This window comes from Canis lupus, chromosome 29 (genome assembly GCF_003254725.2).
Source record: "Canis lupus dingo isolate Sandy chromosome 29, ASM325472v2, whole genome shotgun sequence".
Classification (NCBI taxonomy): domain Eukaryota; kingdom Metazoa; phylum Chordata; class Mammalia; order Carnivora; family Canidae; genus Canis; species Canis lupus.
This window is the reverse complement of record NC_064271.1, coordinates 206,655-221,961: the sequence shown is the minus strand read 5'-3', so window position 1 is coordinate 221,961 and position 15,307 is coordinate 206,655. Positions and strand designations below refer to the sequence as shown.

The window sequence follows — 15,307 nt, the reverse complement described above, 5'->3', positions numbered from 1 at the left end:
GACATAGGCAGGGAGAGAAGCAGGCTCCATGCAGGGACCCCAAAGCAGGACTCGATCCCGGGACTCCAGGATCACGCCCTGGGCTGAAGGCAGGCGCTCAACCACTGAGCCACCCAGTCATCCCAAATCATTCCTATTTTTTTCTTAATTTGCATGTTGCAGTTTTCTAACCTAAAGATTTTCATTCCAATTGAAACTTGGAGAGAATTTAGATTGAAATGGAGGGTTGTATTGTGAAATTAACTTAGCAACTCAGAAAAGATTCACTTTAAGTAATTGAACTACTAACAGATGAAATAGTTCTATCTTTAGATTTCTTTTTAGGAAAATTTGTTAAATCTTTTGACAAACCCCAAAGTGGCCAGACATACAAAACACATTTCCAACAGCTCACTATGGCTTTTGCCTATGAACCATTACTAAAAATAGCTTTCTAAGTTCAATTCAATGCCATTGTCATTTAAGATAATTCCTTACTGTATTTTTAAAATTTTTTTTTATTGGAATTCAATTTGCCAACATTTAGCATAACACCCAGTGCTCATCCCACAAGTGACCCCTCAGTGCCCATCACCCAGTCACCCCAACTACCCGCCCATCTCCCCTTCCACTATCCCTTGTTCATTTCCCAGAGCCTTGTTGTATTTCATATGGATTTTGTATGTATCTACATGCTGGACATGGTGAAGAAAGAGTGTGACAATTCAAAAAACAGACTTAATCCATCTTCAACGCATAACTTGTCACCTTTTAGTTTGTAGTAGTAATATGGCTTATCATTTCTTGCCTACTTTGAGTAAGTTGCGTGTTGTACTGTCATCCTGTTAAGGTTCTTTTCCACTACCAGATTTTTAGAACCATATGCCTGAATCATAAACACTTATGTTTAATTTATCTTGTTCTCTGTATGGAGTGGGAAATTTATTGTATCTGATCATTTTGTGCCTGAATTTTGGCATAGAAAATGGCTTTGATTTCTTTAGGAGTAACGAACAGTGAATTATGATATATTGAGATTCTAGATCCAGAGTAACATGGGTTCACTGTTAATATTAAATATGATTAAAAGTCATATTTATTTCCCTGGCTCTTCACTATTTTTCAATGAATTCTTGGTGATCTTTGCCACTGAAATCATTATAATGCTAAATATCTTCCTAGTGCTGATTCTCTTTTTCCTACTTATTAGTGATCCCAAAGCACCACCATGTGAATATAGAGATTGGCTGGCAAAGATGTCTGGAAAATATGATGTTGGCGCTTACATGTCAATGTTTAAGTAAGTTTTGTTTTGATTTTCCTTTTTACTAGCTAGTTAATTCTTCTCAAAGTTTCATGTTACTCTTGTTTCTTAGAAAGTTTGCCTCAGATCATCAAAACCTAGTTATTTGATATTTGAGCCTCAGTATAAATTTTAAAGTTCAAGTCCCAGAAATTTGTTCTAATTAGTCATTTCCTATTAAATCATAGGGCAGCTAGTCGTACTGAAACAGTCACATCTTTTAGAAGGAGAGAAAGTAGAGTGCCAGCTGATCTCTTAAAGTAAGTATCCTCCTGATTTTATAAGCCAGCTGGTGGCATAACAGAGACTACAGAGATCATGTCTCCCTCCCCCAGGCGGGCCTTTCTGAAGATGAGCACAGGCCCTGCAGCCTTCCTGGCACTTCGCTCCCACTTTGCCAGTTCTCATGCTCTTATGTGCATTAGCCACTGGATTCTGGGTATCGGAGACAGACATCTGAACAATTTCATGGTAAGCATGGAGACAGGCGGATTGATCGGAATCGACTTTGGACATGCATTTGGATCAGCTACTCAGGTATATGCACCTTGTTCTCATTGTTCTTGGCTGGTTTAGAACCATAGTCATAGGACCTTCTGGAAATGGATAGGTTTTAAAGAAGAAATGACACATCAATTAGCTTGGTTTGTCATAGTCCTTAAATTTGACATTCTTACAGAATAAGGGAGAAGGGAGAATCTCAACTTTGTTTTGGCGTTGTTCAAACGGGTTGCAGAAGGTGTGATGATGAATTATATAATCAAAGCCAAGAATAGAATGTATTTCTATAAAGAGGGAAAACTATAAGGAAATTTTATGAAGCCCTAATCAAAATGTCTTCTACAAGATGTGATATAAATCTCTGACGTTAAACACTGAAGGTTTTTTTTTGTTTTTGTTTTTTAAGATTTTATTTATTCATGAGTGACGCAGAGACATAGGCAGAGAGGGAGAAGCAGGCTCCCCATGGGGAGCCCAATGCGGGACTCCGTCCCAGGACCCTGGGGATCACAAGCTGAGCCAAAGGCAAATGCTCAACCACTGAGCCACCCATGTGCCCCTAAACTCTGAAGTTTTCAATTATACTTGTAAATCTCTGCAGGCTGTGTGATCCTACACACATAGGTTTGTGCATTACAAAGATGATTGTGTTGATTACTCTTGGGCACAGTGGATTCACATCTGTGTAACTAATTTCAAGAAAAGAAGAGTTCATATTTTCACTGTGAATAACTGTGGGAGGATGTTTTGTGCCTTTTCTTTTGAGATTTCTAGTTCGTATGTTCTCCTTCTCATAACTATTTTTTTCTCTAGTTTCTGCCTGTCCCTGAGTTGATGCCTTTTCGTCTGACTCGCCAATTTATCAATCTGATGTTACCAATGAAAGAAGCAGGTGTTGTGTATAGTATCATGGTGCATGCACTGAGAGCCTTCCGCTCACACTCTGACCTGCTTACTAACACCATGGACGTGTTTGTAAAGGAACCTTCCTTCGACTGGAAAGTAGGCTTGTTTATATGCACTTTGCATTTTTATTACAGTATACCAGGGACTGATCTGGGATCTCTTACGTGATAGAAATACATCAGATTGTGTTTATTAATATATTAATGTTGTTTTGTAAAGTATTTCTTAAAATTAACATTTGGGGTCAGTTGGCCTGAAAACCAGATAAAAGACATAATCTTCATTTGGAAAAAAACTGTTCTTTCGTTTGAGTATATTTCTAATGAGGAGTTAATATATATAGACCCATGGGTGATGGTGTATCTGGTTTCTGAGACAACTTTTTTTTTTTTTTAAGATATACAAATTGTTTTTTTTCTTTTCTTTTTTTTTTTTTTTTTTAAGATTTTACTTATTTATTATGAGAGACACAGAGAGAGAGAGAGACAGAGACACAGAGGGAGAAGCAGGCTCCAAGCAGGGAGCCTGATGTGGGACTCGATCCTGGGACTCCAGGATCATGCCCTGGGCCGGAAGGCAGACGCTTAACCACTGAGCTACCCAGGCGTCCCCGAGACAACTTTTAGTTTAAAATATGTTCCATGTGAGGTTTCTTGATTTGTTGCATAGTGCTTTCTTAAGTATTGAGTTTCTTCATAATACAGCCCAAAAGAATGAAGCTTAGTGAGGGCATCCTTATAGTGTATGGTACCTACTGTCATTGTCACTGTTATGTATAGTACTACTAGAATGTGTATAAAAAGCTATAAAGTTCTCCCCAGTTATAGATGTTTATTTTAAAATCATTACTTGTTCAATCTGTTTGGATGTAATCATATAAACTTAAAATAAGCAGAGAACATCATGTTCTTTTCTTTTAGAATTTTGAACAGAAAATGTTAAAAAAAGGAGGATCATGGATTCAAGAAATAAACGTAACTGAAAAAAATTGGTATCCCCGGCAAAAAATACATTACGCTAAGAGAAAGTTAGCAGGTGCCAATCCAGCAGTTATTACTTGGTAAGATGATTATTTGTGAAGAAAAAAACAAAACGCCAACATACTACTATTTACTGAAGAATTACTAATGTATAATGTGCTGAGTAGTTTTCATTTAGCCTGTGATATTAGCATTATTATCTTCATTTTACAGATGAAAAAAGCATGGCTTGGGGCAGCCTGGGTGGCTCAGTGGTTTAGCACTGCCTTCGGCCCAGGGCCTGATCCTGGAGACCTGGGGTCAAGTCCCACGTCAGGCTTCCTGCATGGAGCCTACTTCTTTTTTTCTTTTTTTTTTTAATTGGAGTTCAGTTTGCCAACATATAGCATAACACCCAGTGCTCATCCCATCAAGTGCCCCCCCTCAGAGCCTGTTACCCAGTCACCGCCACCCCCTGCCCACCTCCCTTTCCACTACTCCTTGTTCGTTTCCCAGAGTTAGGAGTCTCTCATGTTCTGTCTCCCTTTCTGATATTTCCCACTAATTTTTTATCCTTTCCCCTTTATTCCTTTTCACTATTTTTTATATTCCCCAAATGAATGAGACCATATAATGTTTGTCCTTCTCCGATTGACTCATTTCATTCAGCATAATGCCCTCCAGTTCCATTCATGTCGAAGCAAATGGTGGGTATTTGTCATTTCTAATGGCTGAGTAATATTCCATTGTATACATAAACCATATCTTCTTTATCCATTCATCTTTCGATGGACACCGAGTCTCCTTCCACAGTTCGGCTATTGTGGACATTGCTGCTATAAACATCGGGGTGCAGGTGTCCCGGCGTTTCATTGCATCTGTATCTTTGGGGTAAATCCCCAGCAGAGCAATTTCTGGGTCGTAGGGCAGATCTATTTTTAACTGTTTGAGGAACCTCCACACAGTTTTCCAGAGTGGCTGCACCAGTTCACATTCCCACCAACAGTGCAAGAGGATTCCCCTTTCATGGAGCCTACTTCTGTCTCTGCCTCTCTCTGTGTGTGTGTGTGTGTGTGTATGTGTGTGTGTGTGTGTGTGTGTGTGTGTGTGTCTCATGAATACATAAATCTTTAAAAAAAAAAAAAAAACATGGCTTAAGAAAATTGGTTTCTCCAAGGCTGGGCAGGGTCCATATCTCTGAAGGGTGTGTACTTGGCCTCTGCCTTCTTAGCATAGTCTTCAAGCTTCAGGTCGTTGCCTGGAATAACCTGTATCAGTGTGAGGAACAATTGGAACTTTTTTTTTTTTTTTTTTTTTAAGATTTTATTTGAGAGAGAGCAAGAATGAGAGCAAGCATGAACCAGGAGGGTGGCAGAGGGAGAGAGAGAAACAGACTCCCCACTGAGCAGGAAGCCTGATGTGGGGCCCAGTCCCAGGACCCTGAGATCATGACATGAACCAAAGGCCAACATTTAACTGAGCCAACCAGGTACCCCCAGCAGCAGCATTTTTAGGCAATTGCAATAATATTTTTGTATATCAGAAGAGACTTAGATTCTAAATTTGCTTTTGTACTTTTTAGGACAAACTGTGATCTTGGTAGGCACAGCACACAGGTGTAGAGAATGTAGTATGTGCTTATTAGACAAGAATCCAAATTGGGTTAACCTTCAGGTTAGCTTCAAAAATTTTTCTTGTTGAGGTCTAAAGAAAACAAATTTATAGAAATGTTTCACAAGAGGGAAACAAGTTGGACTTTAAAATTAAGTAATAGTATTCTAATCTGTGATCAGTTGGTCAAGGTACAAATAGTTTTTCCAAAATATGGCTCTGGAAAACGAACAAAGGTGGATCCCTGTCTCACACCATACACAAAAATTAATGCAGAATGGATCAAAGATTTAAATGTAAGAAGTAAAACTACAGGGGTAGATCTTCATGACCTGAATTTGGCAAGAACATCTGCCATTTTTAGGTATAACACCAAAAAGCGGGGGGAGGAGCAAGATGGCGGAAGAGTAGGGTCCCCAAATCACCTGTCTCCACCAAATTACCCAGAAAACCTTCAAAATATCCTGAAAATCTATCAATTCGGCCTGAGATTTAAAGAGAGAACAGCTGGAGTGCTACAGTGAGAAGAGTTCGCACATCTATCAAGGTAGGAAGACGGGGGGGGGGGGGGGGGGGGGGGGGGGGGAGAGAAAGAAAGGAACAAAGGCCTCCAAGGGGGAGGGGCCCCGCGAGGAGCCGAGCTGAGGCCGGGGCGAGTGTCCCCGGGACAGGAGAGCCCCGTCCCGGAGACGCAGGAGCTGCACCAACCTTCCCGGGCGGAAAGGGGCTCGCAGGGAGTTGGAGCAGGACCCAGAAGGGCGAGGATGCCCTCGGGTTCCCTGGGACAGTAACAGAGCAACTGCGCGCCCAGGAGAGTGCGCCGAGCTCCCTAAGGGCTGCAGCGCGCACGGCGGGACCCGGCGGGACCTGGAGCGGCTCGGAGGGGCTCGGGCGGCGGCTCCGCGGAGGGGGCTGCGCGGCCCCGGGAGCAGCTCGGCGGGGCTCGGGCAGAGGAAGAGGCTCCGTGCGGAGGGGCCTGCGCGGTTCCAGGAGCAGCTCGGAGGGGCTCGGGCGGCAGCTCCGCGGAGGGGGTTGCGCGGCCCGAGAGCGCGAATCCAACAGCGCAGGCCCCGGAGCACAGGGCGCCGGGACACAGCCCAGGATCCCGCCTCCCCCGGGACAGGCAGAGGCCGGGAGGGCCCAGGACAGCGAGGACGCTCCTGCCCCAGCTGAGCAGATCAGCGGCCCCGCCCCAGAGCCTCCAGGCCCTGCCGACGGAGTTCCTGCCGGAGCTGAATCCAGGTTTCCAGAGCTGCCCAGCCACTGGGGCTGTTCCTCCTGCGGCCTCACGGGGTAAACAACCCCCCACTGAGCCCTGCACCAGGCAGGGGCACAGCAGCTCCCCCAACTGCTAACACCTGAAAATCAGCACAACAGGCCCCTCCCCCAGAACACCAGCTAGACAACTTCCAGGAGAAGCCAAGGGACTTAAAGTACACAGAATCAGAAGATACTCCCCCGTGGTTCTTTTGTTTTGTTTTGTTTTGTTTTGCTTTTTGATTTGTTTCCTTCCCCCACCCCCTTTTTTTTCTCCTTTCTTTTTCTTTCTCTTTTTCTTTTTTTTTTTTTCGTTTTTTTTTTCTTCCTTTTTTTCTCTTTCTCTTTTCTTTCCTTCTTTCTCTCCTCTCTTTTTCTCTTTTTCCCAATACAACTTGCTTTTGGCCACTCTGCACTGAGCAAAATGACTAGAAGGAAAACCTCACCTCAAAAGAAAGAATCAGAAACAGTCCTCTCTCCCACAGAGTTACAAAATCTGGATTACAATTCAATATCAGAAAGCCAATTCAGAAGCACTATTATACAGCTACTGGTAGCTCTAGAAAAAAGTATAAAGGACTCAAGAGACTTCATGACTGCAGAATTTAGAGCTAATCAGGCAGAAATTAAAAATCAATTGAATGAGATGCAATCCAAACTAGAAGTCCTAATGACGAGGGTTAACGAGGTGGAAGAACGAGTGAGTGACATAGAAGACAAGTTGATAGCAAAGAGGGAAACTGAGGAAAAAAGACAAACAATTAAAAGACCATGAAGATAGATTAAGGGAAATAAACGACAGCCTGAGAAAGAAAAACCTACGTTTAATTGGGGTTCCCGAGGGCGCCGAAAGGGACAGAGGGCCAGAATATGTATTTGAACAAATTCTAGCTGAAAACTTTCCTAATCTGGGAAGGGAAACAGGCATTCAGATCCAGGAAATAGAGAGATTCCCCCCCTAAAATCAATAAAAACCGTTCAACACCTCGACATTTAATAGTGAAGCTTGCAAATTCCAAAGATAAGGAGAAGATCCTTAAAGCAGCAAGAGACAAGAAATCCCTGACTTTTATGGGGAGGAGTATTAGGGTAACAGCAGACCTCTCCACAGAGACCTGACAGGCCAGAAAGGGCTGGCAGGATATATTAAGGGTCCTAAATGAGAAGAACATGCAACCAAGAATACTTTATCCAGCAAGGCTCTCATTCAAAATGGAAGGAGAGATAAAGAGCTTCCAAGACAGGCAGCAACTAAAAGAATATGTGACCTCCAAACCAGCTCTGCAAGAAATTTTAAGGGGGACTCTTAAAATTCCCCTTTAAGAAGAAGTTCAGTGGAACAGTCCACAAAAACAAGGACTGAATAGATATCATGATGACACTAAACTCATACCTTTCAATAGTAACTCTGAACGTGAACGGGCTTAATGACCCCATCAAAAGGTGCAGGGTTTCAGACTGGATAAAAAAGCAGGACCCATCTATTTGCTGTCTACAAGAGACTCATTTTAGACAGAAGGACACCTACAGCCTGAAAATAAAAGGTTGGAGAACCATTTACCATTCGAATGGTCCTCAAAAGAAAGCAGGGGTAGCCATCCTTATATCAGATAAACTAAAATTTACCCCAAAGACTGTAGTGAGAGATGAAGAGGGACACTATCTCATACTTAAAGGATCTATTCAACAAGAGGACTTAACAATCCTCAATATATATGCCCCGAATGTGGGAGCTGCCAAATATATAAACCAATTATTAACCAAAGTGAAGAAATACTTAGATAATAATACACTTATACTTGGTGACTTCAATCTAGCTCTTTCTATACTCGATAGGTCTTCTAAGCACAACATCTCCAAAGAAACGAGAGCTTTAAATGATACACTGGACCAGATGGATTTCACAGATATCTACAGAACTTTACATCCAAACTCAACTGAATACACATTCTTCTCAAGCGCACATGGAACTTTCTCCAGAATAGACCACATATTGGGTCACAAATCGGGTCTGAACCGATACCAAAAGATTGGGATTGTCCCCTGCATATTCTCAGACCATAATGCCTTGAAATTAGAACTAAATCACAACAAGAAGTTTGGAAGGACCTCAAACACGTGGAGGTTAAGGACCATCCTGCTAAAAGATAAAAGGGTCGGGATCCCTGGGTGGCGCAGCGGTTTGGCGCCTGCCTTTGGCCCAGGGCGCGATCCTGGGGACCCGGGATCGAATCCCACATCGGGCTCCCGGTGCATGGAGCCTGCTTCTCCCTCGGCCTGTGTCTCTGCCTCTCTCTCTCTCTCTCTGTGACTATCATAAATAAATAAAAATTGAAAAAAATATAAAAAAAAAAAAAGATAAAAGGGTCAACCAGGAAATTAAGGAAGAATTAAAAAGATTCATGGAAACTAATGAGAATGAAGATACAACCGTTCAAAATCTTTGGGATGCAGCAAAAGCAGTCCTAAGGGGGAAATACATCGCAATACAAGCATCCATTCAAAAACTGGAAAGAACTCAAATACAAAAGCTAACCTTACACATAAAGGAGCTAGAGAAAAAACAGCAAATAGATCCTACACCCAAGAGAAGAAGGGAGTTAATAAAGATTCGAGCAGAACTCAACGAAATCGAGACCAGAAGAACTGTGGAACAGATCAACAGAACCAGGAGTTGGTTCTTTGAAAGAATTAATAAGATAGATAAACCATTAGCCAGTCTTATTAAAAAGAAGAGAGAGAAGACTCAATAAAATCATGAATGAGAAAGGAGAGATCACTACCAACACCAAGGAAATACAAACAATTTTAAAAACATATTATGAACAGCTATACGCCAATAAATTAGGCAATCTAGAAGAAATGGACGCATTCCTGGAAAGCCACAAACTACCAAAACTGGAACAGGAAGAAATAGAAAACCTGAACAGGCCAATAACCAGGGAGGAAATTGAAGCAGTCATCAAAAACCTCCCAAGACACAAGAGTCCAGGGCCAGATGGCTTCCCAGGGGAATTTTATCAAACGTTTAAAGAAGAAACCATACCTATTCTCCTAAAGCTGTTTGGAAAGATAGAAAGAGATGGAGTACTTCCAAATTCGTTCTATGAGGCCAGCATCACCTTAATTCCAAAACCAGACAAAGACTCCACCAAAAAGGAGAATTACAGACTAATATCCCTGATGAACATGGATGCAAAAATTCTCAACAAGATACTGGCCAATAGGATCCAACAGTATATTAAGAAAATTATTCACCATGACCAAGTAGGATTTATCCCTGGGACACAAGGCTGGTTCAACATGCGTAAAACAATCAATGTGATTCATCATATCAGCAAGAGAAAAACCAAGAACCATATGATCCTCTCATTGGATGCAGAGAAAGCATTTGACAAAATACAGCATCCATTCCTGATCAAAACTCTTCAGAGTGTAGGGATAGAGGGAACATTCCTCGACATCTTAAAAGCCATCTATGAAAAGCCCACAGCAAATATCATTCTCAATGGGGAAGCCCTGGGAGCCTTTCCCCTAAGATCAGGAACAAGACAGGGATGTCCACTCTCACCACTGCTGTTCAACATAGTACTGGAAGTCCTAGCCTCAGTAATCAGACAACAAAAAGACATTAAAGGCATTCAAATTGGCAAAGAAGAAGTCAAACTCTCCCTCTTCGCCGATGACATGATACTCTACATAGAAAACCCAAAAGTCTCCATCCCAAGATTGCTAGAACTCATACAGCAATTCGGTAGAGTGGCAGGATACAAAATCAATGCCCAGAAGTCAGTGGCATTTCTATACACTAACAATGAGACTGAAGAAAGAGAAATTAAGGAGTCAATCCCATTTACAATTGCACCCAAAAGCATAAGATTCCTAGGAATAAACCTCACCAAAGAGGTAAAGGATCTATACCCTCAAAACTATAGAACACTTCTGAAAGAAACTGAGGAAGACACAAAGAGATGGAAAAATATTCCATGCTCATGGATTGGCAGAATTAATATAGTGAAAATGTCAATGTTACCCAGGGCAATATACACGTTTAATGCAATCCCTATCAAAATACCATGGACTTTCTTCAGAGAGTTAGAACAAATTATTTTAAGATTTGTGTGGAATCAGAAAAGACCCCGAATAGCCAGGGGAATTTTAAAAAAGAAAACCATATCTGGGGGCATCACAATGCCAGATTTCAGGTTGTACTACAAAGCTGTGGTCATCAAGACAGTGTGGTACTGGCACAAAAACAGACACATACGTCAGTGGAACAGAATAGAGAATCCAGAAATGGACCCTGAACTTTATGGGCAACTAATATTCGATAAAGGAGCAAAGACTATCCATTGGAAGAAAGACAGTCTCTTCAATAAATGGTGCTGGGAAAATTGGACATCCACATGCAGAAGAATGAAACTAGACCACTCTCTTGCACCATACACAAAGATAAACTCAAAATGGATGAAAGATCTAAATGTGAGGCAAGATTCCATCAAAATCCTAGAGAAGAACACAGGCAACACCCTTTTTGAACTCGGCCATAGTAACTTCTTGCAAGATACATCCACGAAGGCAAAAGAAACAAAAGCAAAAATGAACTATTGGGACTTCATCAAGATAAGAAGCTTTTGCACAGCAAAGGATACAGTCAACAAAACTCAAAGACAACCTACAGAATGGGAGAAGATATTTGCAAATGACATATCAGATAAAGGGCTAGTTTCCAAGATCTATAAAGAACTTATTAAACTCAACACCAAAGAAACAAACAATCCAATCATGAAATGGACAAAAGACATGAACAGAAATCTCACAGAGGAAGACATAGACATGGCCAACATGCATATGAGAAAATGCTCCGCATCACTTGCCATCAGGGAAATACAAATCAAAACCACAATGAGATACCACCTCAAACCAGTGAGAATGGGGAAAATTAACAAGGCAGGAAACAACAAATGTTGGAGAGGATGCGGAGAAAAGGGAACCCTCATACACTGTTGGTGGGAATGTGAACTGGTGCAGCCACTCTGGAAAACTGTGTGGAGGTTCCTCAAACAGTTAAAAATATACCTGCCCTACGACCCAGCAATTGCACTGTTGGAGATTTACCCCAAAGATACAAATGCAATGAAACGCCGGGACACCTGCACCCCGATGTTTATAGCAGCAATGGCCATGATAGCCAAACTGTGGAAGGAGCCTCGGTGTCCAACGAAAGATGAATGGATAAAGAAGATGTGGTTTATGTATACAATGGAATATTACTCAGCTATTAGAAATGACAAATACCCACCATTTGCTTCAACGTGGATGGAACTGGAGGGTATTATGCTGAGTGAAGTAAGTCAGTCGGAGAAGGACAAACATTATATGTTCTCATTCATTTGGGGAATATAAATAATAGTCAAAGGGAATATAAGAGAAGGGGGAAGAAATGTGTGGGAAATACCAGAAAGGGAGACAGAACGTAAAGACTGCTAACTCTGGGAAACGAACTAGGGGTGGTAGAAGGGGAGGAGTGCAGGGGGTGGGAGTGAATGGGTGACGGGCACTGGGGGTTATTCTGTATGTTAGTAAATTGAACACCAATAAAAAATAAATTAAAAAAAAAACACCAAAAAGCATAAGGAAGAAAAAAAGAATAGATAAATTCATCAAAATTTAAAAATTTTGTGCTTTACAGGATACCATCATGAAAGTAAAAAGACAACCTCACAAGAATGGGAAAAAATATTTAAAAGTCATAGCTGATAAGGGACTTGTATTTAGAATACATTAAAAAAAAAACTAACACTATAACTCAATAAAAAGATAATCCAATTTAAAAATGACCAAAGGATTTGAGCAGACATTTCTTTAAGAGGATATACATATGGGAAGATGCTTAAAATTATTATTACAAATGAAATACCACTTCATACCCACTAGAATGGCTATAATAATAAAATGGCATACAGAGGTGCCTGGGTGGCACAATTGGTTGAGCATCTGACTCTTGGTGTCAACTCAGCTCATGATCTCAGGGTTGTGAGATCAAGCCCCATGTTGGGCTCCACATTCAATACAGTCTCCTTGGGTCTCTCTCCCCCTCCCTTCCCCCTCCTCTCTTTCTCTCTGAAATAAATCAGTGTTTAAAAAAATGAAATATAGTACAATGTGGAAGAATGTGGAGAAATTAGAGCCCTTGTATGTTGCTATTAAGAATGTAAAATGGTGCAGCTGCCATGAAAAACAGTGGCAGTTTCTCAAAAAGTTAAATAGAATTACCATTTGGCCCTGTAATTCCACCCCTAAATACAAACCAAAGAGAAATGAAAGTGTACATTTACACAAAAACTTGTAGACAATTTTTTTTAATACTTACATTTAAATTCTGTTAGAATTTTTTTATTAGGTGAGCTTTATTTTTTAAAAAGAATCTCCACACCCAATAGGGGGACTGTTAACTACAACCCTGAGATCAGGAGTCACATGTCCTATCAATTAAGCCAACTAGGCACCTGTAGGTAGACAAGTTTTAATAGCAACATTATTCATGTTCTATGTTTCAACAAATCCAGTCTCTTGATTTTAAGGTTATAAGCCACAGAAAATATTCTATAAGTGATAAGAGGGAATGTTTGGATAAGATAGCCAGGAATGCAAGCAACAAAGGGAAAATAATGAATGGTTCATGTTTTTGTATTTGTTTAATCTTTTTTCCAGCGATGAGCTGTTCCTGGGCCATGAGAAGGCACTTGCCTTTGGAGATTATGTGGCTGTAGCACGAGGAAGCAAAGATCACAACATCCGTGCCCAACAACCAGAGAATGGACTGTCAGAAGAGGCTCAAGTAAAGTGCTTGATTGACCAGGCAACAGACCCCAACATTCTTGGCAGAACTTGGATAGGATGGGAGCCCTGGATGTGAAGAACTATGAGAGTCAGCAGATAAACAAGCATGAAAGTGGTTAAAGTATCTCCTAAACTTTCATCTATAGCCATCAATTTTCCTGAAGCACTGAAGGGAAGAAATCTATTTAGTGGCAAAGTCTTATAGCAGGAGTTTAATCAAGACCATGATGAATAAGTGAATATTGATATGAATGATTAGGTTACGATTATGATAGACTTAAAGTAGGAAAATCTACATCTAGGTTCATACAAGTATTAAATCAAGAATATAGCATATTGCAAAGTGCTACAACTTAGATAAACCAGCTCTCTTAATAAATGGTGTAAGTATGAACATTCCATGCAGTGTTCTCATTAGTAATTATGTTCATTGGAAATAAGACCCAGAAGACTTCATCACTAAGATTTTATGAGAGTGAAGCCAAAAGCATGATAAGGTGTTATATTAGTAGTATAGGAATCATAATGAATGATACAGCTTATAATACTTAGAAATGATTGCTTTTGATATTTTAGGGTATTTTTAGGCCATTTTCTTTCATTTTATTCTCTTCTAATTTAGACATTTCATGATAGATTTGTTCTCCAAAAGAGAAAGTATTTAGCAGAGAGGAAAAACCTTGGTCTTAGCACTCACTTTTGCTGTTCATATCCACAACAGGAAGGTAGATAACAGTGCTTGGCATCTCAGCCTCAGGATTTCTAACTTCAGGAATTGCAAGTATGATGATAGGGATAGCATACAGCATTTCAATTCTAGGGAAAAAAAACAAAAACTAAACAAACCCCTATTGGAACTGAATTCCTTATTTGGAGACAAAACATACATTCTAGGGGTGCCTGGGTGGCTCAGTGGTTGAGCGTCTGCCTTTGGCTCAGGGCGTGATCCTGGAGTCCCAGGATTGAGCCCTGCATGGGGCTCCCTGCATGGGGCTCCCTGCATGGAGCCTGCTTCCCCTCTGCCTGTGTCTCTGCCTCTCTCTCTCTCTCTCTCTGTCTCTCATGAATAAATAAATAAAATTTTAAAAACACATGTTCTAAAACAGCAAGATCAAATTATGAGACACAAAAATAGGTTCCTTTCCTTCACAGAATCTCTGCCTCTCCTCTAAGCCTGCACATACCTGAACTGTTTTCAGGTTGGCTCTGAGCTTTCTGTTACTGTTTGTCTTTAAACAATTATATTTGGAGACTTTTGTGTGCTTTTGAAAAATAATAAATTTAGGAACATGAAACATTAAAATTTCTCCCAAAGTAATATAGCTCTTATGTAGTTTCAAAAACAAAATAGTCACTTTATATTTCATTATACTAATTGTCATTTTGAGAAATACAGGTTGAATACATTATGACATTAAAAATAAACCATTGTATTCTCAACAAATGGTATCATAATCAAAGAAATTTCATCTCAAAAGAAAAATAAGTGATCATGTATGTGAAAATCCAGTAAACACATGATCTAGTAAATATTATTTGCTAAGCACAAAAACCAGAACAAACTACCTTGGTGTTGATTATATTTTCTATCACAACTTAACTAACCATTTTTGCTTATGTCTTGATAATGTGGGATGTATTCATTGACTAGATCCCATGTTAAAGGAAACCCTGTTTTTTAATGACTACTTTTCATGTCAGTAAAAATTCATTGTTACAAGATGACTGTGTATATGAGTCCAGTTTCAAAGCTGTCTACTTGAAATTGTATCCAAACCAATGAGAAGGCAGTAAAAAGTCACTATACAACATTCAGAGACATTTGCACAATGGCTCAGGATGGTAAATGACTATTACACATGCGGAACTACATGTCTAACCCATATCTTGTCTCTATACTTCAACCCTATGATTCTTGTCTGCATAAAGATACTTGTTTGGATGCAAG

General features: G+C 40.4%; 1 protein-coding gene across 8 annotated transcripts in view; it reads left to right on the top strand.

The window, feature by feature from the left end:
- PRKDC (protein kinase, DNA-activated, catalytic subunit) overlaps positions 1-15,081 on the top strand; it is a 221,645-nt gene extending 206,564 nt beyond the window's left edge. For 7 of the 8 annotated variants that reach the window (XM_025477681.3, XM_049103971.1, XM_025477683.3 and 4 more), the window contains 6 exons: positions 1,190-1,279; positions 1,471-1,542; positions 1,618-1,819; positions 2,597-2,785; positions 3,610-3,749; positions 13,231-15,081. In XM_025477681.3, coding sequence (XP_025333466.3) covers positions 1,190-1,279; positions 1,471-1,542; positions 1,618-1,819; positions 2,597-2,785; positions 3,610-3,749; positions 13,231-13,435 — 898 coding nt within the window. In that variant the 3' untranslated portion in view covers positions 13,436-15,081. Of the gene's footprint in view, positions 1-1,189; positions 1,280-1,470; positions 1,543-1,617; positions 1,820-2,596; positions 2,786-3,609; positions 3,750-5,706; positions 5,807-13,230 lie in introns of all 8 variants that reach the window. The other variant, XR_004810577.2, reaches the window with a different exon arrangement.
- Positions 15,082-15,307: the final 226 nt, after the last annotated feature.